General features: G+C 44.8%; 2 protein-coding genes across 2 annotated transcripts in view; one reads left to right on the top strand and one right to left on the bottom strand.

The window, feature by feature from the left end:
- Positions 1-3,852: 3,852 nt before the first annotated feature.
- On the bottom strand, positions 3,853-23,260 carry SPCS2 (signal peptidase complex subunit 2). Its single transcript, XM_075546280.1, has 5 exons — positions 23,104-23,260; positions 11,148-11,231; positions 8,763-8,922; positions 7,028-7,163; positions 3,853-4,399 (listed from the first exon to the last, which is right to left on the bottom strand). Exons 1-5 carry the CDS (start codon positions 23,209-23,211, stop codon positions 4,213-4,215), a joined length of 675 nt encoding a protein of 224 aa, XP_075402395.1. The 5' UTR covers positions 23,212-23,260; the 3' UTR covers positions 3,853-4,212.
- A 141-nt stretch (positions 23,261-23,401) lies between these two features.
- Positions 23,402-23,837, top strand: part of XRRA1 (X-ray radiation resistance associated 1) — a 78,106-nt gene continuing 77,670 nt past the window's right edge. The window contains exon 1 of the mRNA XM_075546278.1: positions 23,402-23,571. The gene's annotated coding sequence lies outside the window, so the exon portion shown is untranslated. The remainder of the gene's footprint in view (positions 23,572-23,837) is intronic.

The raw sequence follows: 23,837 nt of genomic DNA, 5'->3' as shown, positions 1-23,837 counted from the left end.
TTGGCAGGCAGATGAAGGCCATCAAGTACTAGGATTACCAGGTCATTGTTAAATTGTGCAGTAAAAGGTACACCACTGAGACTAACGCGGTCAAGAAAACCAAACTGCAGACCAGTTGATGGTTGACTGATCAACCCAGAGCAGCAAGTCAGTAAACTGAAAACCCAAGTTGTGATGCACTAAGGACAGCCAGAGGGAGCGTGCTGTCTGACATGGCCATGCCTCTTGCTAGGTGACCTCCTAGTAGACATATGGCTCAACTTTGGGCAAAAGTCACATGTCAGCTGCAATGTAACAGCAGCCTTTACATAAACAGGGTTTTCTTTTATGTCCTATGTGGTCCTTGTGTGGTATGTTGCCATGTCTGGTACAATGATGCATCCAGCATCAGCGGTGTTAATCTGAGGGGTGCAGACTCCCATCAGTAACTTGATCCAATGATGTGTCATCAGAGAATGGCCCCTTCCTGTATCTACATAATAGGTGATTCCGTTGAGTGTGCGTCACCCCCAGAAAGTGTATCTTGGATCTAAAAGCCTGCAGTATTCCAAATGACATATCACCACACTAGGCCATTGGCAACAGCCCAATTGTTCATGACAACCTGAGTATTGCCTAAGGCAAGAATGAAACTTAAGCCCATTGTGCTGGCTGGCGCCAGAATTGTCACTGAACACCAATAACTTTGGGTTGAACTAACTTCACTGAACCACCCATGGTCCAGGTCCCTGTATCTGGTGATGCCTCTGTGATCCAAGAGTCCCGCAAATACCCAGCTTTGTTCCAGATGGCAGGGTAGTGATGAGCTTCCCTCAAAGAGGAAGTTGTCATTTTCATATACACCAGGATGGCCAGGCCAGCTGCACCCCCAAACACATCCTTTTCAATGTGGTTACAACAGCTGCTGGGCTAGTTTTCACTTGTCATCAAGTCTGAGTTAACCTGGACCAAAATGATAATGTTAGGCTTGGCAGTTACTTAATCTCGTCAACTTGTGAAGGGGTGGAGTCAAGCCCGTCAATCAGGTCAGTCAATCATGCCTCTGTGTAGGCATGACCTTCTCCTGAGGATTCTGGGGAACTTCTTCCTCCCTGGAGGTGGGACATTCTCTGGCTTCCCCTTCCTGCTGTTGATACTCAAGAGCTGGTATAGACCCACGCCAGCATTGAGATGCTTCCACTGCCACTGACAAGACCTACGCACTGGCCTGTGATTTTCCTGCACTTGGCATCGTTGCATGTGCCGCCTGAGTATAAAGAGGAATTTATGGACTAGTTTCGGACAGATGGGCTAATATTGGACTTATGGACTTGGTCTGGACTGGGCAGTTTTCTCAATGTACAATCGCTCTTTTATAAAGTTCCTTCTTATACTCTTACACACCTGTGAGTGTCTGAATTTCTCTAGTCAACCAGGGCTAACACATTAGGGCAGAACTCCAAGATTTACATGACTCCGACTTTAACAACTTGAAAACGGTTTTATTTTGTCTCTGCAGGAACACACACCTGGAGTCAAGGGTATCCAGATTTAAATTCCACTTCCATCCCTGGCTGTGAGATGAACTACTCAGCTTTTGGGGCCGTTTCCTCATTAGGAACAGCAGTTATCTACTTGTTAGGACTGAGTGCCTACTTGTAAGCAATACCATCTGGCCCGAGGTTTGGAAAATTGTTATACTTGTTATCTCTGAAAGGCTGGGTCTTCCGGGCTAGAGGTTCAAGAGGACTCTGATTACTAAGGAAGGAAAGCCAACAAAAGCATCGTAGCAAGACTGTTAGCACTCGCTGCTGCGCTGCATCTTCCATCAAGACTACCACGACTCCATTTTTTCACATCTTCTTTCCTTTTATTGAAAAAAAGCTGTAGAAAACGGCAGTTAATAAAGGTCACAAACAACGAGGAATATACTAGTGGCAGACATACAGTATAAAACTAAAAATGCCATTGGCTTATTTAATTGGTTGAGAACACATACTGTAACAGGCATAAGGTTTGTTTTAAATAAATTCAAAAGTTGGGTTGTCTTTTTAATTTCCCCAAGTCAAATATATACACACCCAGAAAAAACGGTGTTTGAGGAAAAGCTGTCATACGTAAGAAGTTGTATCCTGAATTCATAAACCAAACAGTTGTAATGGGAATTAACACAGTGAAGTCAACAGGTTAATAAGAGATTCTACTTATCATCTGACATACTACATATACTTATTGTGTATTATTTGTACCCCTTCATTAAAATGTAAACTCCATGAAGGCTAAAACTTGTGTGTATCCAATGAATCTAGAATAGGGGTTGGCACATGGTACACGCTCAATAAATATTTGTCAAATAAATGGATGGCTGTTTAGAAAGCAGTAAGCAATATAATACAGGCTGGTAAAAACACGTATGGAAACAACAGTGGCCATCTCTTGTCTATGGGACAAAAGACCTTTGAGATTAAAGGGAAAAAATTAGGATTTGCCAGGCAGCCAAGTCAGTCCTAAGTGGAAGGCAAAAGGCAATCAAAAGCATGATGATGTGACCCAGGCTCTGATATAATACCGTAATAGGTCAGAAAGTAACTGAGTAGAGTACTATTTTGATTGACACAGGTTTCCTGTCCAGGTGCATTCAGTTTACGCATCTGGGCAATGTACCAGATCAGGATGTCTAGCATTCGGCTGGAAGAGGATCTGAAGCTCAGCAGAGTGCATGAAGCCACTTAAGGAAAACGCAGCAAGTGCGAGAAGCACTAATGGGATTGCAAACCCACGTGCCGTGGCCCTAATCCAGCTGCGAACCATGCACTATCTGCTGCCTTTGAGTTGATTCCAACGCACAGTGACCCTGCGCAAGAGAAGTGATTCCCAGGGCTTTCTTGGTTAAGAACCGAAGGGAGAGGAGCCCTGGTGGCGCAGAGTGAAATGCTAGGCTGCCAACCCAAAAGGTCATCCATTCCCACTGACCACTCACTCTGCAGGGCACAGATGAGGCCGTCTGCTTCTGGACAGATGAGAGCCTTGCGCAGCCGGGGGCAGGTCTACTTCTCCTGTAGGTTGGCTCTGAGTTGGAATGAACTTGACGGCATACAACAATCTTTATGGGGGCAGACTTTCATGGCGTCACTCGGTAAATTTGAACTGGCAACTTCTACGTTTTATTTGACAAGCCCCCTCTGGAACAAGAACACATGTAGGTCCACACAACAAAAGCTGGTCCTTGAGTAGTTTGAGAAGACACACGTTCTTATGCACCACAAGCCTCCTCAAATCCCCAATGACTTCTCGTAACAGATGTCAACTGTGTGTATTACTTGCTTGGATCATTCGGGTCTTTGTGTGGGAAATCAGGGGGAAAGTCAGGAAAAGGCAAGGGGAGCTGACACTGTCAACAGTTCTGCAGTTATTAGCCTGACTGTTCAGTTGTCCCCACTGCTATTCATTTCATTTCCAAATGACCTTGAAGACTGATGTTAATGGACTGTGTGCACACAGGCATGCATGTGTATGCACGCACACATGCACACAAACATACAGAGTCAAAGTTTAGTGATAAATGGTATGTCAGATAGGCAGTGGCAGAGCCAGGACTTGCACTCGTATCTGTCACGACTCCAGAGCGTCAACTCCTAGAACTATTGCTGGCTCTCTGCAGGGGAGGGGAGTGCACATGGCCTCAGGTGCAATTACTCCTTTCCAACGATCGATGCCACACACACCAATTCTTCATGAGCTGTAGGCACCTCTTCTGTAAAACAAGTTTCATTTGTAGCATTTCTATTTACAAATGGGTCTGAAAGAGGCTCTCTAAAATTAAGAGCTAGTTCACAACATGTGTAAGTTTGTTAAGATTTTCTACACACAATCTTGCAGTTGTTAATAAGGTTCATTTTAATGCAAAACCAAAAGCAATTCTTCCAATGTTGCATGGCACAAAGCTCTATAATATGAAGTACTGCAGGTAGGAAGGGGGAAGGCTGTGGCTTTTGGCAGAAAGGTTTTCCAGAAGAGAAAAATGAAGAGGCTATAGCTAGACATCAGACCTACAACTTCTCATATCTGTGCTAGAAAATTCTATTTATCCAGTTTGGACTAAACTTTCAGGAAACACAGGGGATTTAAAAACAATTCTTATTTGACTTTACCCATTTTGAGTTCACGGTTCTTCCCCCTGCCCCTCCTACATTAGCATGACCCAGTAGAAAGCCGGCTGCCTTTAGAACTTAGCTATTTTATTTTCCTTTCTGTGGCGAGACTGTCATGGAGCCTGGATATTTCCGGCTCATAAGCATCCATGACCAGTGTCCCACTGTGGTCAAAGAACTTAGCAATGGACTTGGTGAACTCGGCTTCCCGCTGCTGCTTGGTTCTCCCACTGATGAAGGTCAGCTTCAAGGTGTACTTGTCATCAAACCTAGGCATCAATCAGGGCAGAGACAACCAGTTAAAACCAGTATTAATTCAACCAGTAACGATACAGCAAGCAAAGGGCTGCCCTAGACGCTGCTGATGTCGAGTATCTACAGATCCATGCTTCAAAACTCTGAGGACATCTCACTGCTTCCAAGACACTGGTCCAGACCAAGTGCTGACATGTCTTCCCTAATTACATTACTGTGTGCCTCTCCCTTTATTTGGTCAGACATGATTATGTCACATGAACCACCTTCTCTCACCTCTGGACTTTGATGGGCTTTGCTCAAAAGTACCTTGTTAATAGACTTTTCTCTATCTCATCTGACTTGTTCTCACTGATAAGGCGGCTTAATTTTTTCTGGGAGTCTCCGTAAACCCTCCCAGTCTGAGTCAGACACCCCACCTTCGTCCTCCACAACACCAACAGTCACTATGCAACTCGGATACAGGGTGCCAATCCATGCCAGACTAATGATATGTCCTCAGGCTTTCCAAGACCCTCATCTTTTGTCAATGTTACCCGCTAGGAAAACGCTGCCTGGGCATTCGTCTTCTGTGTCAGACGGGGAGATCGCTGAGGGCGACGGCCTCACTCACGTCTGCTCTGTTCCTAGCTGGCGCACAGCAGGCGCCCGCTCTCCAGGGAGGGAGGGCCCTTGCCTTCAGGGCTGGCCTCCACTCAGGCGCTACTCCTTGCGACTAGCCGCACACCTTCCTTTACGAGAGGCGCCCAGCAGGGCATACGCTGCACGGGGAGGCAGCTCGGTCTTTACTGTCGCCACCCACTCCAGGGGGTTTAATGACACCAACTTCTAGAGGGTTGATGTTCTTCCTCTGTCTTGTTAAACTGGTTGTTACCTTTAGACGGAGCAAACTTTTTCTGACATCTTTGTTTCTAAATGTGCAACATAAGAAAACTACCACTTCGTTCAGGATGACGATCCTGCTTAGAGTAGATGCCCTAATGTCTGGTGCTCAGAAATCATAGCTCGTCCATCAGTTAATGGTCTAAGCTATTAACGCCAACCTGGGTGCCAGGACCTACGGGTCAGGAGGAGGGATGGTTTTATTAGCAGTTGCGTGGTTTTGATGACAGAACATAAATGGAAGAGATGATACAGTTTGAGAAGAGTCTTTCACAAATTCAAAAGAAAGAAAAAGTATTGAGCGCCACCTATATATATATGAGGTAGTTTTAGATGTTAAGGATATGCAGCAGTGAACGTAACACATTGATTTCTGCCTTTTGAAGCTTTCATTTTAGCGTGTGAAGGGCAGCCAATTAAAAAATTTTTAAGTATGAAGGGGCTTCCAAAGCTCATGGGAATTTTCTATGATTGTTTTATTCTTCCTTGAACCTCTTAAAGACAGCAAAGTCTTCACAAAGGCACAGATGAGGCAAGAACATTCCAGGAGTGTCTGGAGACCAGAAAGGAGTCACGGAAGATAGGGCTGTGTGGGGCGTGAGGGTGGCAGGGGCTCAGCACTGGGTGAGATGAGAGCTATGTCTGCTCTGTGTTGGGTGCAGAGGACAGATATGGACGTCTAAGTTACCCTTGGGGCTGGGGCTTTTCTCGGAGTGAAAGGAGCTTGGGCAGAAGCCTGGGAAGATCTGACCGCCATTTTAAAAGGCTCATCTGCCTGCAGTGCCAGGAGCTGATTATGGGTAGATGGCACGGCCGATGCGGTCCATTAGTGGGCATGAAGTAGGCATTGTGAAGCAATTTCAATAAGGGACCATGCAGCAATGACGAGCTCAGTGGCCAGAATGGATCCATATAGACAGAACTGACAGGATGTGTATGAACCTCTGTACTTTTCAATTATGTGTGCTCAGGATGGTGACGGAAACCATGCATTCTAGGCTCAGACTTAGTTGGAATTCCTGCTCTATCACGTTTAACTGTTTAACATTAGGATTCATTCAATTATGTGTCCATAGTTTTTAGATCTAGGAAATGGTTGTTCTAAAGGAGGTAATGCACTTGGCCTAACAGCAGCTGTACAGCACTCAATGCACATGTCTGCTATTATAAGTGGTACCCCAACTTCTTAACAACGCTCGGAGTCATTTTTCATCCTGTTAGGTTCCAATAGGTGCCATGATTTACTGAAGGTCACACAGCTAGAAAGAGACTGAGCTGGAATGTGAAGTCAGTCCTGAGTGGCTAAAAAGACGTGTGTGGGGGCTGCACGACGTTATGCCTAATGCTGGCCAGAAAGAGAGCCTGGATTGTTTCTATGAGCTGCCCCGGCCAATGCTCCAGAGGTTCTAGATCGATCCAGAGTGAGGTCAGGGTCATAAAGATAAAAGCTAATGGGCTTTCACAAAGATAAATGCCCTCACACCTTTGGCCTTATCGTACCGTACTCTAAATGGCTGAATTAGCCAGGCTACAGAGAAAGACTCGTTCTGCAGTATTTCAGCAACATGCTTTCGCTGACAGTTCATCCTCCGAGACGATCTGCGACAATGCAAGCCCTTGGCGTGCGGCCTAGAGCAGTCAAACACCTGTCTTCAGTTTATGTGACCTGCAGAGTACAGGGCAATCGCCTGCCGTTCATAATGACTCAATCCTCCAGGGCAGGTACACCACCAAAATGCAGAACCTGACAAGAGTCCTACCTTTTGAGGCTGGAGGACAGTTGCCAAATGTCATCAGGTTCCATGCCGGTCGGGTCTTTCCTGTGGGCCACCAGAAAGATGCTCTTCTCCTTATACGAGGTGTAAATGGTCAGGATCCCCATCATCACAAAATAGGTTCAAACAGCGTTAAGGGAAAAACAGAGAAATGCGCACACAAAAGAAATACCACAAAGTGACAAACAAGGGTTATGGAAACTTTCATGTCCTAAAGAAAGCCAGCTTTGTCATGTTAATATGAATACTGCAAATTTAGTTATTTCACTGTCACACTTCTATGTGTCAAGAGAAGCACGTCTGTATCTGGTTAACGCTCCATGGGGAGAGGGAGATGGTGATAAATCAAGTGCATTGTTGGTTCTCATCTTTGATGCTCAAGAGCGACATGTTCAAGGTCCTACTACTTAACTTACCAAGACATCAATATAATTGTTTTACTTCTCTATGGAAACAAACTAATCATAGGGAATTTAATTATGGTTAAAAAATTTCAAGAACCATTAAATGTGACTTCAACTAGTTTTGCTATAACTACTTCCTGTACGTCTAAGTATAGTCTCATGGTCATTTTCAGGAAAGCATCAACAGCTACTGTACCTAAAAAGGAGCCCAGGTGGATACAAGCAGGAGCTCCACAAGAGGCTGGTCTGCTACGTCTGACACGGCCACTACGTCTGACACGGCCACTACGTCTGACACGGCCACTACATCTGACACGGCCACTACGTCTGACACGGCCACTACATCTGACACGGCCACTACATCTGACACGGCCACTACGAGTCCACTCCGAGTTGGAATCGACCGGATGGTAGTGGGCTTGGGTTTTACTACGAGGAAGGAGGCCTGTGGCATGGTGGGTTCAGTATCGGGTTGCTAACCCAAAGGCCAGCAGTTTGGACCCACCAGCTGCTTCATGAGAAAAAGATGAGTCTGCTCGGGTAAGATCTAGATCCTTGGAAACACCAGTATGAGTCAGAATCATCTGGATAGCAGGGGGTTTGGTTTTGTCATACCTGAGCACTTTGTGTGTGCCAGTTTGTGTAGCAGGACTATTTAAATTTTATAGAGGGGAGAGGTAAGAAAGTGAAGGGCAAAGCTTTGGAGTGAAGCAGTCCTAGATTTTAATCTTGGCTTTTAACCAGTGTCACCTTGCTACATTACTTACCTTTCTGTGTCCAAGTATCCTTACCTCTAAATGCGGACAATATTGACGTTTCAGGATTGTCACAGGGATAGAGATGGTGCACATATTGAGTGTGCACAGTACACAGAAGAAATGTGACATATAAAGTTGACTAATTATAAAAAGTACATCTTTTCTAGTGTTACTCTAACTAAATATAACTAAACAAATGAAGTACCATCAAGTTAATTCTTTTGGGAAGCCATATATTTGTAATAATGTGGCTGCCACTGAAACTCCTGTGAAAACTGACCCCGTTATAAAACCAAACTCTTCACTGGAATGACTTAGCTGATCACTGAAGGAGTCTTGGATCCTTTGGTGCCCATTCTGGAGACTATGACTTGGGATCGTTCTGGGTAATATCAGTTTTGATCAGGATCCACTTTTTGAGATCGTTTGCTAATTGCTTCTGAAGGTAAATCCTCAAAGTGTTTATTTTAGAAATATCTTAAATAGTTTGGTTTTCTTTGCAGGGAGAAGTGTTGATACAAGAAATAGAAAACAACTTAACCATTAAAAAAGGATATGATATGACACACAAAGCCAAGACAGGCTTTGACTCTGGAAAGGGGTGCACATAATCCCAAATCAAAGCCACGATGGCAAAAAGGCAGGAGATGGTGCAAATGGTGAGGCGACCATCGATGAGACCAAAGTTCTCCACATACTTGTACTTTTCCAGAAGTACCTAGTGAGAAGAAAAAGGAACCAGTTAACAAGAATGCTCCCTTTTTTTTTAATTTTAACAATTTATTAGGGGCTCATACAATTCTTATCACAGTTCATACATATACATACATCAATTGTATAAAGCACATCTGTACAGTCTTTGCCCTAATCACTTTTTTCTCCTCTTTTCTTTTTTTACATTTTATTAGGGACTCATACAACTCTTATCACCATCCATACATATACATACATCAATTGTATAAAGCACATCCATACATTCCCTGCCCCAATCATTCTCAAGGCATTTGCTCTCCACCTAAGCCCCCTGCATCAGGTCCTCTTTTTTTTTTCCCCTCCCTCCCCTTTCCCCCTCCCTCATGTGCCCTTGGTAATTTATACATCGTTATTTTGTCATATCTTGCCCTATCCGGAGTCTCCCTTCCCCCCTTCTCTGCTGTCCCTCTCCCAGGGAAGAGGTCACATGTGGATCCTTGTAATCAGTTCCCCCTTTCCAACCCACTCACCCTCCACTCTCCCAGCATCGTCCCTCGAATGCTCCCTTCTTGTCTGCTTTATTCTCAATTTCCATGATAAAATGGACATGAAGACTTATTACCATTCCAAGCAATCAAGATGCAAGCCATTTATAAAAGATTCCAGAAAAATTAACTAAATCTAATTTTTTAAATCCTAAATTTCGCCCCCCCACCACCCACCAAGTATGCAGCTAAAATTTTCTTTTCCTTTCTAAAGTGGAAACATGACTAAACATGGATCAATATCTGTTTCTCCCAAGCTTCTCAGCACTAGGCGAATTAACCTCAAGAACAGTAAATTACCAGATTTCCAGAGTTCACAAATGAAAGAATTTGAGGAGGTTGAGATGGTTAATTTCTATATTTGCATGTACTTTTTCCTACTTTTAGAACTGTCAGAATTTTTTTTTTAAATCCTTTTTATCAGGGACTCTTACATCTCATCACAATCCATACATTCCTGCAGTGTGTCAAGCACATTTACACATATGCCGCCATCATCATTTTCAAAGAATCCTCTTCCCACTTGAGCCCCTGGTATCTGCTCCCTATTTCTTCACCACTCCCTCCCCTGCTAGCCCCCTTCACAAACCCTTCTAAGTTATAGATTATCTTTTCCATATCTTACATCATCGTCAGCCACTCCTCATCCACTTTTCCGTTATTCGTCCCCCTGGAAAGGAGTTCTAGATTGATCCTTGTGATTGGTTTCCCCCCTTCTCCCCCCACCCTCCCCTAGGCCTCCTGGTATCTCTACTCTCCTGAGGGGTTTATCTACCCTGGATTCCCTGTGTTGCGGGCTCCTATCTGTAGCAATGTGCATGTTCTGGCCTAATACTATTTGTAAGGTAGAACTGAGGTCATGATAGTGGGGTGAAGGAAGCACCAAGGAAAGGTGTGTGTTTCATCAGTGCTATATTGTACCCTGACTGGCTCATCTCTTACCTGTGACCCCTCTGTGAGGGGATGTCCAACTGTCTACAGATGGGCATTGGGTCTCCACTCCATGCTCCCCACCCCCAATTCACCTTGGGTATGGTTTTATTCTGGGTCTTAAATGCCTGATACCATCGACACGTCATGATCACACAGGCTGGTGTGCTTCTGCCATGTGGGTTTTGTTGCTTCTCAGCTAGATGGCCGCTTGTGTATCTTCAAGCCTTTAAGACCCCAGACGCTATATCTTTTAATAGCCAGGCACCATCAGCTTTCTTCACCATTTGTTTATGCACCTGCTTTGTCTTCAGTGGTTGTGCTGGGAAGGTGAGCATCATGGAATGCCAGTTTAATAGAAGAAAAGTGTTCTTGCATTGAGGGAGTACTTGAGCAGAGGCCCAATGTCCATCTACTACTTTAATACTAAATCTATAAATATATACAGATAGATCTATTTCCCCATCATCATATAAATATGGTTACATATGTACATGCCTGTATTTAGAGCTCTGTAAATGCCCTATGCCTCCTAGTTCTTTCCTCTATTTCCTTTTACTTTCCTTTTGTCCCACTATTATGCTTGGCCTTCATTTGGGTTTCAGGAATTCCTGTATGTTACATTGTCCTTGATCAAGCCCTACTAGACCTTCTACACCCTCCTAGTCAGGCTCCATTTCTAATGCTGAAAACTAAGGTCATTGCCAGGTGTCAATAAGAAAGATTCTCTATGTGAGCCATTAGTATCACACATGCTAACTCCTCATGAAAGTACCTTTTTGGCAGAATCATCCAAAGAATTTTTCACAGCCGATCCATCCCATTTGTCAATTTTTACAGGTTTATCATCGATCTTCCACTATAAAACAAATTAAAAAGTAAATGAACTACACTTCCTGAAGCGTATGGAAGTCACTCTCTTCTGAGCATGATCTAAAAGACAAAAAAAATAAGTGATCTGGAAACCCGTTAAAATACTTTACATGTTGAAGCTGGTGGAGGTTTAGAGATCAGTTTTACCTCCCACAATTCATTCCCATTTTGTTTCCTCATTGACTGCAATCCCCTCAGTGCACCACGTCATCCCACTTCCTTCCTGTCTCTATTCCTCCTCCTTTCCTAGCCTCCCTGGGCTTTGTCCTTTGCTAAGTGCTACCCTTCTGATCCCATCCTTGATTCTTTTAAGGTATGCACACTTCCCGAGAGTTACTGTTTCCCTTAGAGACCTGTTGATTGTTCGGCTAAAAATTGAACCATGAAGGTGAGCTCATTTCTAAACCTGAAAGGCCAGGAACTTGGGGGTTCCACCAAACCCTACGTGATCAGCAAGCCTGGCCTTGATTCGGCGTTCTGTTCCACTATTTCCTTCTGCTCTACCCAGGGCCTTCTAGCGCGATGATCCCTCAGAGCAGTGGGTGGTGGTGGTCAGACCCGCACCTGGTTCTTGTGGTCTCAGGGTGGAGAGTGATGTTTGTGGATGGTTCCATGTCCAAATGGACAACAGTTACTCTAACACAGACATGCGAGCTGCGAGGTAATGAAACTAACTTCAGCAGCCCTTGGTGGTGCAGCGAGCTGAATGTTGGGCTGCTAACCAAAAGGCTGGTGATTTGAAACCCTCGGTCCCTCCAAGGGAGAAAGATAGGGCAGTCAGCTCTCATAAAGACTTATAGACTCGGTAACTCTATGGACCAGTGCACTATTCTGTCCTACAGGTTTGCAGTGAGTTTAAAATCTATATGACGGCAGCGTACCTTGGCTCTGAGACTAAATTAACAGCAGTGAAGCAGCTATAAGAGAAATAATGAAAACGCTAATAAAATTGAAGAATGTAACCAATGTCAATGAGCATTGTGTACAGAAATTGTTGACTGGGAACCTATTTTGTTGTGTATACTTTTACCAAAAGTAAAGTTGTTGATGAAGATATTGAAGAAGACTAGGTAACTAGAATCAGGGGGTACTCAAATGATGTTGCTAGTCACCATGTTGAGAAATCAAACCAAGAAGTCCCAAACCAGAATACTCACATGGCCTGAAGCACAGTGTGAACTCATGGCTTATCCCCATTTAATCCAATTATGGGTGTCGAAAATAACTATTTTTGCTCATGGTTTTATTCTATGATCAAAAAAACTCAGAAAACATACATACATGAACTCACATGAACAAAATCGGGAAAAATCAAACCAAAGTCACTACCCTCGAGTCAAGTGTGACTCACGGTGGCTCTATAAACAGAGCAGAACTGCTTCTGTGGGCTTCAAGGCCTCGCTCGCCTTTCCTGAGAAGCAGCTGGTGGTTTTGAACTGCTGTCTTTGTGGTTACAGCCCAGCTCGTAACCACTGGGTCACCACCTCTACCGTCAGGTGATAGCTCTTACAGTTACCAGAACTCGAGGCTACTTTAGGGCAGTGGACAGTGGCAAATCCAGTATGATCTGTTGGGGACATGCATTTTTAAACTAAAAACCAAGTCCTAGACCCGATTCCATCACCCATTATGACTCTGAAAAAAACTGTTTCAAATTCCCTCATTTATGGAGATTTAGAAAGTTTTCCAAAGATGATGTAGCTAATCAGCAGCACTGAGTCTCTCACACACGGCTGGAGGATATTCAAACTTGTGTGGCAGTGATGGAAGCCAATGGTGAATTCAATCAAGGAATTACTCTGCATCTGTCTACATATAAACTGGTATTACATGTTATTCACTACAGCAGTGTTTCTCACAGTGAAGCTTTAGAAGAAACCCAGGCCCATCTCTAGGGCTCTGGTTATCACACTGCAGTGCACCCAGATGGCCTGCGAGGTCAAAGGGCAGTTGTGGGAGTGAGCCTCCATGGCATATGGGTAGTGTGCAATCCTTTTCATTTTTAACCATGTAAATACACCAGTCAAAAATTGTCTCAAATGTAAATTATTATGTGGGTGCAACTGAAACATAAAAATCTGATAAATTTACCTTTTGTAGATCACAAGAGCCAAGTCTGGATTAAAAATATTATTTAAAAATAAAATTAACTTGATTTTTTATAGCAAGTGAACAAATATTATACTTCATACACAATACAAAACAAAATTCATCTATCTTCAAAACAGATTATTTTATTGAAGGAATGAAAAGAGAACCTCACATTTATCATTTTAATTGAGCATAAGATCAAAGACATGAAAGGGATGGAATAAATGTCTACAAAAAGTAGCGATGTAAAGGAATGTATTGTTACCTTTTATATTATTTTACTTACACGCACACCCCCCCCCCACACACACACAAATATATACTCAAGAAGATTGTTGGGGGAAAAAATTCATGAAGTGAAACTGCTAAGTTCCAAGTGATTAAGAGTCAACTAACACCCTCCCCTCCCACCCCCGCTGTCCTTGCTGGTGATTTATAGCTATAAGATCAGCTTTTGAGAACATGTTAAATATTGATCTCATAGCCAGCCAGCCTACAAATCAAACATACCACCTAATTAAAAAAACAAACAAACCCAAATTGAGCTAAGAAAAAATTAATGAATTTTCTAGCCTGGGTCAAATAAATCACAAGCAAAAGAATCGACATGGAATTTGAATTACTTGTGAAATAAAACCAGAATATGTCATTTTAACATGGTGGGTCATTCCAAAGAGATGCTGTACTCTCATAGAGATTTTCAACCACCCATCATATTCTGCAGAGGGTCACAGAACAGCATCTACGATTCACCAGAGGAAAGTTCCTCAGTACTTTTCAGTGACAAAATGCAGAAATACCCATCATGGCACGTGCTGAAATATCCTTCCTTCCAACCCCGCTCTCTACCTGGTACCTAAAAGCAGTCCTGAAATGGAATGAGGGCATTTCCAGTGAATTAGGAGTCACATAACAGTGGTAACTTGATTTTTGAAGAGACTAGATCACCATCCAATTTGTGTGCATGGAAAACCCTAGCCGAGTTTAAAGCTAACAATGCTGGTGTTCCAATTTCCCCATGTCCCTTCTGATCCAGCGTATAATTTCTTTTCCGTCTTCTGTATGACAGCCCCCAAGGAGTCTGAAGTGGTCTCTCTCTGTGGTTTTCTTTTTGCATTTTCTCACCCTCCCAGAAGCTTCTTTCACTAACCAGTTTTTCAGAGTTCATTTGTAGTGCAGCATGTGTTAACATGTCAGTCCCTTTTATGGCTAAGTGCTATTTCATTTTAGGGACAAACTAGTCTATTTATTCATCAGGTGATAACACTGGGTTGTTTTCAATTGTGGCTTTGATGGCTAATGTTGCTATAAGCATATTAATAAACATAATATGTACTCGTTTTTGATGGCACACCCGTTTCCCACTTTATTCAGGAGAAAGGCCTGAAATCTCCCATAGAGATTATAGAGCCTGGAAAACCCTACAAGCCAGTCCTACTCCGTTACAGGGTCGCTAAGAGTTGGAATCAGCTGGAAGGCACAACCACAGTGCGGACACTGAGCATCTTTTCTTCTACTTATTGGCCATTTGTATGTCTGCTTTGGAGGAAGTCTACTCAAAATTAAGTCGTTTATCTTTATTATTGATTTATAGGAGTTCACTATCTATATTTAAGACACTACAGCATTATCAGACAGGGAAATTGCAAATATTTTCTCACATTCTTTGGTGTCTTTCTTGCTAGTGTTCTTTGACACAGCTTTTAATTTTAATAAAATTAAATATAGGAAAAAAGTTTCGAGATGTTATAGTTATTTTACAAAACTGCCCAAGTAATATATACTGAAACACAGAGTTACAGTAACAACATACTGTATCACTCGTTTGCCTTGACATAACTGGGTTAAGGGCATGAGGGCCACCTGTCTCAGAGTCTGGCAAGCTACTATACCATCAAGGAGAGTAGAGAGAAAATGACCTGAGGCACAAGCCTGAGGCTACATGTCCCAACTGTAAAGCAGGTGTCCTTTCCAGTATTGATATCAGCCCACACAAGGCTTGCTGTGCTGCGGGGCCCGGTGAGTTGAGTGCTGTAAGGACACTCGCTATGCCCTGGGGAAGCCTCGGGTTCTGGAACCGTGACTTACTCCCTGTGCCTCAGCTTTCTCTTTCCAATGAAGTGGCTGCAACAAATGAACTCTAAAGTCACTTCATTAAATACGTTAGCGAAACCACTGCTGACTACCCAGAACAGTGCAAAGAATCCGACCAGAGACTGGGATGAGGTTCCCATAAATCTTTGAAAACTATTATCAAGGGAGTCTGATATAAGCTGTCTTCATATTATGTTATGAAAAATAATCTAAGAAAGCTGAACCTCACAGTAACTGTCTAGGTAGCTTTTGTTGAGTGCTTACTAGGTACCGGATATCACCTTATAAGGTAAATATTATGCCCACTTTACTCCTATTATTGAGGAAACTGAGATGCAAAGAAATTTATTAAGTTACCCAAGACCACACATTTGTTAAGTGGCAGAGCCAGGACCCAAAGCCAGACAGTCTGGCTCCAGAGTCTGTGTCTGTAACTACTGAAATATGAAAGCTATGTTTTAAAATCAGGCAACAGTTCAGCCAGGACACAGAACTCCAGATATGAAGCTGAAGAGTCTGGATCTAGCTCCTGGAAAGCATAGTTCACTGCCACACAGCAACCTTCATAGCCAGAACAACTTCAACAAGCAGCCTTTTCCCCTGTATAGCCTGCCATGTCGAGCAACATGCCCTGATGCAGTTGGGGGCAAAATAACTTACTAGAATAATATAAATTAAGTTATTCTATGATGGAGGCTAGGAGATTATATTTGCATACCTATTTTTAAGATCAAGAAACAAGAATTGCTTAATTCTTTGTTTCATAGAAGCAGATACTCACACCCGCTTCTAGGTTCGCTATGAATCCGAATCCACTCAATGGCAGTGAGTTTGGTTTTTAGTAAAACCAGTAGCACATTCATATCTCTTTCTTACATTTCTTTATGGTAAGTTGAAATACTGCTGCAAAATAAAAATGCCCCGTGCCACTAAAAACAAAGCAAATGGAAGACATTGTATGTGAATCACTCCAGCAGGGCGAGGGCTTCTAGCTCCCACTCTTCTCAAAATACCTTCGGTGCAGGGGCAGTTACAGGTGATGTCCCTACAGTTGTTCCTGACGCCTGAAGCGGCAGAGCTGACGTTTTCCCTCTGCCAGGACAACGCTGCACTTCCTCACAGTGTAGCTCACCACAGAGAATGACGGCGCCTCACAGGAAGCTGGACGGGCAAAAACAGCTGCAACACTCTAAGACGATATGTCACACTAAGAGGTAGCTTAATTTCCAGGTGCAGTAAGTGCTAGAGGAATCAGCACCCCACCCTTCAAAAGCACCTAAACCATTTCTGACTGTATTTTCCCATCTCTGTCCCTCACTTCTAGGGCCACTCTGACAAGAGCTCCTGCATCAGATCTCTGTTGCCTACTCCCGCTATGCTAGATGGGGTCCCAGCATCCTGCCATCCTTGTTTTTGAATCCATACACAAAGGCATTTCCCAATATTACATAATTTAAGCCTTACAACAAAACCTGTAATGTGCATGAGAATACACATGGCTTGCATAACATAATTTAGGCGCAGTTATATTAAGTAACATTAAAGCCATGCAGCTTTTAGCATGTTGCACTAGAACATAAATTTGTTTGTTTTTTTAAATTAAATCCTATGAATTAGCAACTGGACCAATAAATGACATATGATAAACAAAGAAAATACAAATATTGTCAAGATTTTTATTTCACTTGGACCCACATTTAATGCCACAGAAGGAACAGTCAAGAAAATCATTCATGTACTACATTGGGAGAGTCTGTGAAAGACCTTCCAACTCCTTGAAAGCATAAAAAGAAGCCCCTTTGAGGACTCAGAATGGATGCGGCGGCATCCCCTCACCTGTCTGCATGTGAAAGCTGGACAATGGACGTGGGAGATCCAAGAATTGCTGCCTTTGAATGGCGGGGCTGCCTGGAGACTAGTGTGATGAGGACCGCACAGTCCATTAAAGGACCTTCCCACTTGTTTAATAGGGGTTCAAGTCTGTACACTGTCATAAAACCATGAGCAAATGTGGTTGTTTTCTACCCTCAAATTTGGGCTGAATGGGACAGGCCAGATGCGTTCATGGACTGCCGTAACAAAAACAAACCGGTCTTAAGGTCTCCAAGTGAGGGCGGCACACCCATCTTACATACTCTGGACGTGGACACCAGCAGGGACTAGTCCCTGGGGAAGGACATCATGCTCAGTAGACCCCCGCCAGCTAGACTGGCGCAGTGACAGTGACAGTGGGCGCAAACACTGTGGGGATGGTGCAGGGCCAGGCAGTGTTTCACTCTGTGTACATATGGCCATTACGAGTCAAAATCACCTCAAAGGCTGTCTACTTCCTTAAACAGAGTTTTAATTTTAGGGTCAGCCTTGGTAGAGTAGTGCACTACACGTTGGGTTGATAACCACAAGGTCAACGGTTCAAAGCCACCGGTGGCTCTACAGGAGAAAGACAAGGTTTTCTATTCATGTAAAGAGGCTCGGAAACCAACAGGAGTAATTCTGCTCTGTCCTATAGGGTCCCTATGAGTCGCATCGACTCAGTGGCAGTGAGTTTCTGAGTATTCCAATTCCTCAGCTATCTTGAACTCCTCCATTATCACACATTTGTATTGGACACTACAGGTTCCAGAGGTCATCCACATAATACATGGTTTCATTGGATTCTCCCAACAAAACTGTGACTTACTTGGCAATGATTCAACTATCTCCGATGGAAAAAGGGAAGATGAGTGTGCTAACTGACCGGCCAAACTTCATACTGTTTAAAACTATCAGAGCTCCTTCTAAGTCTAAATCTTAATGACTTTCAAATCCAGGTCCTCTTAATAACACAACACAGTAATGCCATGGACCTTTCAGTAATCACTGGCTACCAGACTGGCCAGGCGTAACCATTGCTAGCGATAATCCAAGGGAAGGGAATAGCACAAGTAGTTAGTGGGGTAGGGTGCAAACAGAACACTTGGGGCTGTGAGGTGCTCACCTAGCAGGAGGCAGACTCTGTGTAGCAAATGGTTATCAATTTCCAAGAATCAGATGTGTTGGAGCAATTAATCATTTCAACCTCCACATGTTCCTGTCTCAAAAAACAAAAAACACCTCACTGCCATTGAGTCAATGCCAACTCAGAACCACCCTCCAGGGCAGGGACAGGGTGGAAGTACCCCTGTATCTCTTGAGTCTGTAACTCTTTATGGGAGTAAAAAGCTCTTTCTTCTGAGGAACATCTGGTGGCTTTGAACTGCTGACCTTGTAGATCATGCTCAGTGCACAGCTACTACGCCACCAGGGCTGCTTCCTGTCTCTAAGGTGGAGGAGCAATAGAGTGAGAACCATATTTCAAAACCTCAAAGGACCAGCAGTAACATGTAAATCTGAATTATTCTTGAAGATCACCTAGTCACTTATTACTTATTATTCAACTCACTGTCACAGCTTCCATTCCAACTCATGGCAACCTCACAGAACTGCCCCTGAGAGAGCCCAGAGCTACAAATCTTTACAAGCTCAGAAAGCCTCGCTCTTCCTTGGAATGACCGGTAGTCTTCAATGGCTAGCTGGAATGGAAGCCCAACTCAGACCGCACTACACACCACCAAGCTCCCTATTCACTTCTTACACGTTTACCGTTTGACAGGCACCAGGGAAAGTTTGCAAGCTATTTCCAAGTCAAAATGCTGAGTGTTTAACTATACCTAGAACATCAGACATAACACTGATCCAATTTCCTCAGGAGCATACTGGAACTGAAAGGCCAATTAGGGTACATTAAGGCTGAAAGCCTGGTTTTATACGTGAGGAATCAGAGGGAGGCAGCGAATGTCGAGGAGGTTACACATCAGAACCAGTCAACACTAGTACCCACATCCAAGCTTTCAGCAAACAGCAACCCAGGAATTCTCCTTTTTCAGTCATTTGTAGGTCTCCGGTAACCGGAGGGGAAGAGAGAAATACACAGAGGAACGCGTGAGTAAAGCAGCAGGCTGCAGAATCCCATTTGCACAGAGTGCCTGGAGTCTTAAAAGATTGCAAACTGCATCGCTTCTCGGTCTTTTGGCTAAGATCAAGTGTAGTAAAAGACTGCAAGCTGCCACCCAAGACATGACAACCATCACAGTTGCCGGGAGGGAAAAGAAGCCGAGTGAGGAGAATATGGAATGTGTGACTAACTGCCTCCTTGTGACCAGAAAAATGAATGAACCTCAAGCCACATTAGTCAACACGTTGCCCAAGGATTCTTCAGAATAAGGCTAATCAAAATGAGAGAAATGCGGATCACAATTTAATATTCTCACGGAATCTAGACTTTCTGGAGCCAGAGGAGCTAGATGAACTCTTGAACCGTTTACCTGGAGACAATCTTTAAAACCTACACCAAAAATATCCCCTGAAATCTAATGGAAACCAAACGAAGTTCTAAGGAGTAACTATCGGTCCCTCCCTCCCCAAGCAGAGGAAAGACTAGTGAAGACAACGGGAGTGCATGAAAACAATGGATTAACAGACTACAGGAGCATCAGTTTCTCTACTCGAGACCAGAAGACCTAGATGGTACCCAATTACCACAACCAACTGCTCTAACAGAAACCACCTGAGGCGGTCCTGGGTCGAGTGGGAGAAACATAACAAGATTCAAAAAAATAAGAAAGGTCCAGGTTTACTTATTGAATAGGCTGGTGGATCCCCAGAGACGTGTTCCCTCCGGGGGCCAGAAGCGGAACTGAATTCTTATCAGGCTCAATTTCCAGCCAAGGGGGAGCAATAACACTAGGGAGGCTCGGACTCCACTGAATAAGCAGCTATTTGAGACCAAAGAGCAGCATTTATAAAAAGGTGAGATTCAGCAGGGATAGGAAAGGGGGAGAACTGGAAATGAGAAACATAGGAAGTGGGATATGTAATCTTATATTGAGGATATTACAATTATGACATGAAACAAAATGTGCGAATTGATGAATGGAATACAATACATAGTTTAAAACAAAAACAAACAACACAGACTGTGGAAAACCAAGTTGTGACTGTTGCTAGGTGCACTCTGGTTAGTTCCAACCAATAGTGCCCCTATGTATAAACAGAATAAAACACTGCTGGAAGAGGAACCCTGGTAGCATAGTGGTTGCACACTGGGCTGCTAACCCCAAGGTCAGCAGTTTGAAACCACCTGCTGTTCCATGGGAGAAAGATGAAGCTTTCTACTCCCATAAAGAATGACATTCTTCTTGACATGACTGAATTGTGACATGTTGATGAAGCGCTAATAAAACCGCTAAATTAAAAATCTGCTAAATAAATAAAAGAATTAGTTTCGGAAACCCACGGGCAGTTCTACCCTGTCCTCAGGAATAGGGTCATTCCGAATCAGAAGCTGCGCGATGGCAGTGCGTTCAGAAAGTTTAGGCCCTGTGCCATCCTCACAATCCTTGCTACACTTGAGTTCGTTGTTGCAGCCACTGAGTCAATCCAGTTCCTTGAGAGGGTTCCTTTTCTTTCAATGACATTCTACCAAACATGCCAGCCCGCCAGGACTGATCTCCCCTGATAATATGCCCAAGGTACACGAGACAGTCTCCTGGTGGCTGTGCTTCTTCCAGCACGGATTTGTTCGTTCTTCTAGCATCCCACAGCACAGACAACATTCTTCACCAATTCCACAATTCAAAGGCATAAATTCTTCAATCCTCCTTTATTTGTTGTGCAGTGTTTGCATGCATGAAGCAACTGAAAATACCATGGCTTGGGTCAGCTGCACTTTAGTCCTCATAGTGAACTAAAACCTCAATGTGCTGTTTAAAAGAAGTCCTAGTGGTACAATAGATTAAGCATCAGGCTGCTACCTACAAGGTCAGCAGTTCTAGCCCACCAGCAGCTCCAAGGGAGAAAGATGAGGCTGTCTGCTACAAGTAGTCTTGGACACCCTATGGAGGAACAATTCTACTCTGCCACACAAGGGTGTTACAAGTCGCAGGGCAGTGAGATTTGGTTTGTTTTAAATCAACAAACGGCTAAGCAAAACTAGTAAAATTGTTTGCTTCGAGCCTTAGGATCTTCTAAGAATGATCTATCTGGGGTCAAAGTGGTATGAGCAAGCCACTAAAAAGAATACAGAGCGTCTTAGGGGGCAGCAAAAGTATGTGACTGGAGGAGGAAGCCCTCAGAACAGAAGGCCGCGGAGGGCTGCACAACTCAAAGTGTGTGATCCACGTCCCTGAATTGTCTACGCAGAAACAGCTGCACTGAGCGCTTTACAGTGTCTATGAGGAGACCACCCTCTGCTGATGCGAACTCAGTGTGACCCCATAGGGTAGAACTGCGTTTCCCAGACTAACATGTTTTACAGGAGTAGAAAGCCTTCTTTCTCCCTCAGAGCAGCCGGTGGTTCCAAACTGCTGACCTTGCAGTTAGCAGCCCAACTCCAATTCACAGGCACGACGCCACCAGGGCTCCTGTGGAGAGAGACCAGTCCAGAGTCTGAAAAAGGACACGGTACTTGACAGAGACGCAGTGAAAGAGAGGAAGACGCTTGTCGAGACAAACTGGCCCCTGCCACAATGGGTTCAACCCTAACAACTGTGGGGATGGCTCACGGCCCGACGGGTGTTTTGTTCTGTTGGACCTGGGGTCCTTATGAGTTGGAAATGGGTCAACAGCACCCACTAACAGCAGCAGTGTATTCCCAACAACAAAATACGTTTATAAGGATATATGAAAAACTACACCTGACTCAACTCACAAGGAGGGTTCTACTCTGTCCCGTGAGTGAACAGACTAACTGGCACGAGGACACCTCGACGTCCTTTCAATGTAACGTATGTGTATGATATTACTGCGCTTAGGGAGTTTTTGGTAGCATCTTCGCCCGCCACACTCAGAGTGTCACCAGGGCGCGTAGTGCTTTGATTTGCGGGGTTATATCTAATTCATACACCACACTATTCACTCGTTTCAGGTGTACAATTCATTGGCTGTGGGTACATGCACAGTTATATAACCATCAGCACAATCCATTTAGAATACTCTCATCAACCCAACAGGAGGCCTTTTGTCAGTCACTGCCCACTTCCAAACAATCTTCCCAACCCTAGGAAACGACTGGAAGAGAAAATAAAAGTGATGACTGATGGTTATGGGGGGTGGGGAGTGGGGGTTGGCCTGGTTTCGGGGAAGTCGAGGAAAAGGATAAATCCCCGGTAGGGGAAGTCAATATTCAAATACGTAAGTAATTTCAGTACTCCATCCATTGTGATAGAAACATCAGTAAGCAAGAGGAGACCCGTGGGCTCCGTAGCAGTGCCTAAGGGTGCGGCAGCGTCGAGATCTGGGAATGCTGCCCCTGAGCAGACGCTCTCATGCCACCCCCCTCCCCGGCTTCCGTGTTCCCCGTCGGGGAAATGGGCACATATAACAGTAACCAACGCGCCACCTGGGAAAGCCATGCCTGGCGCTCAAATCATCCCAAGAAGCTATGGCAGCCAGCCATAACAGCCAGGGCCACTCCCAAGAATGAGAGTAAATCTCCCAAGAAGAAGGTCTGGGTTTAAGATGTGGAGTGAGCAGGTTCTAAATGCCAGCCCGGTTCCGCGGTGGCACCGCTGAGAGGCCGTGGGAGGGGGGCGGGGACGTGCAGACGGGCTCGCCGCCTCCCGAGCGGCCCCCGCCCTCGTAAGGCACCTCCTCACCTTATCCAACAAGCCACTGCGGCTGCTGCTGGTCCCGCAGCCGGGGCCACCGCCAGGCCCACTATTGCCGCCGCCACTTCGCCCACCCTGTGCAGCCGCCGCCGCCATCTTCTCTGCCGCTGCGTCTCCCTCCCCACCGACTTGGCGGAAGCCGATTGGCTGAAGCGGACGGCGTGACGCGCCCCGAGGGGTCCTTCGGGATTCGTAGTTCGCAGTGGCGGCTGATTCCAGGTTGCGGGCGGAAGTGGTTGCGGGGCATGCCGGGACTTGTAGTCAGGCGCTCCGGCCGCCGGTTGCCGCCTACACGGCCAGCCGCCGCTGCGCGGTTACTGAGGCGTGAGGAAAGTCGTGGCAGACGCCGCGGTGGAGCAGTTCCGAGATCCCCGGGAAACTCGCAGGCGCGCATTCCGCCCGACCGGGACGTCGCGCCCGCGTACGGCTCGGAGGCGGAAGCGACGCCGGAGGCAGGTGTGGCTGGAAACTTAGTTGGGTGAGGGTTAAGGGTCTCCTCCCACCTCAGGTGTAAAGTTTTCTAGGGGGCGGGGAAGAGCTTCCCTTTCAGCCTTTTTCCAGCCCGGTTACTGCACCAGTCTCCCTGGTGACCGTCCTTTTAACGGCTAGTAATGTTTTCGTTTTATGGAGAATCAAGATTGCTAAGTAACAACTGCGTCCCAGGTAGTGTCCTGTGTCTATGCATACTCCATCTTTCCCCTTCAGTCCATCACAGCCCTGGC

This window comes from Tenrec ecaudatus, chromosome 4, assembly GCF_050624435.1.
Source record: "Tenrec ecaudatus isolate mTenEca1 chromosome 4, mTenEca1.hap1, whole genome shotgun sequence".
In the NCBI taxonomy this organism is placed as follows: Eukaryota; Metazoa; Chordata; class Mammalia; order Afrosoricida; family Tenrecidae; genus Tenrec; species Tenrec ecaudatus.
This window is presented reverse-complemented; position numbering and strand designations above follow the sequence as displayed.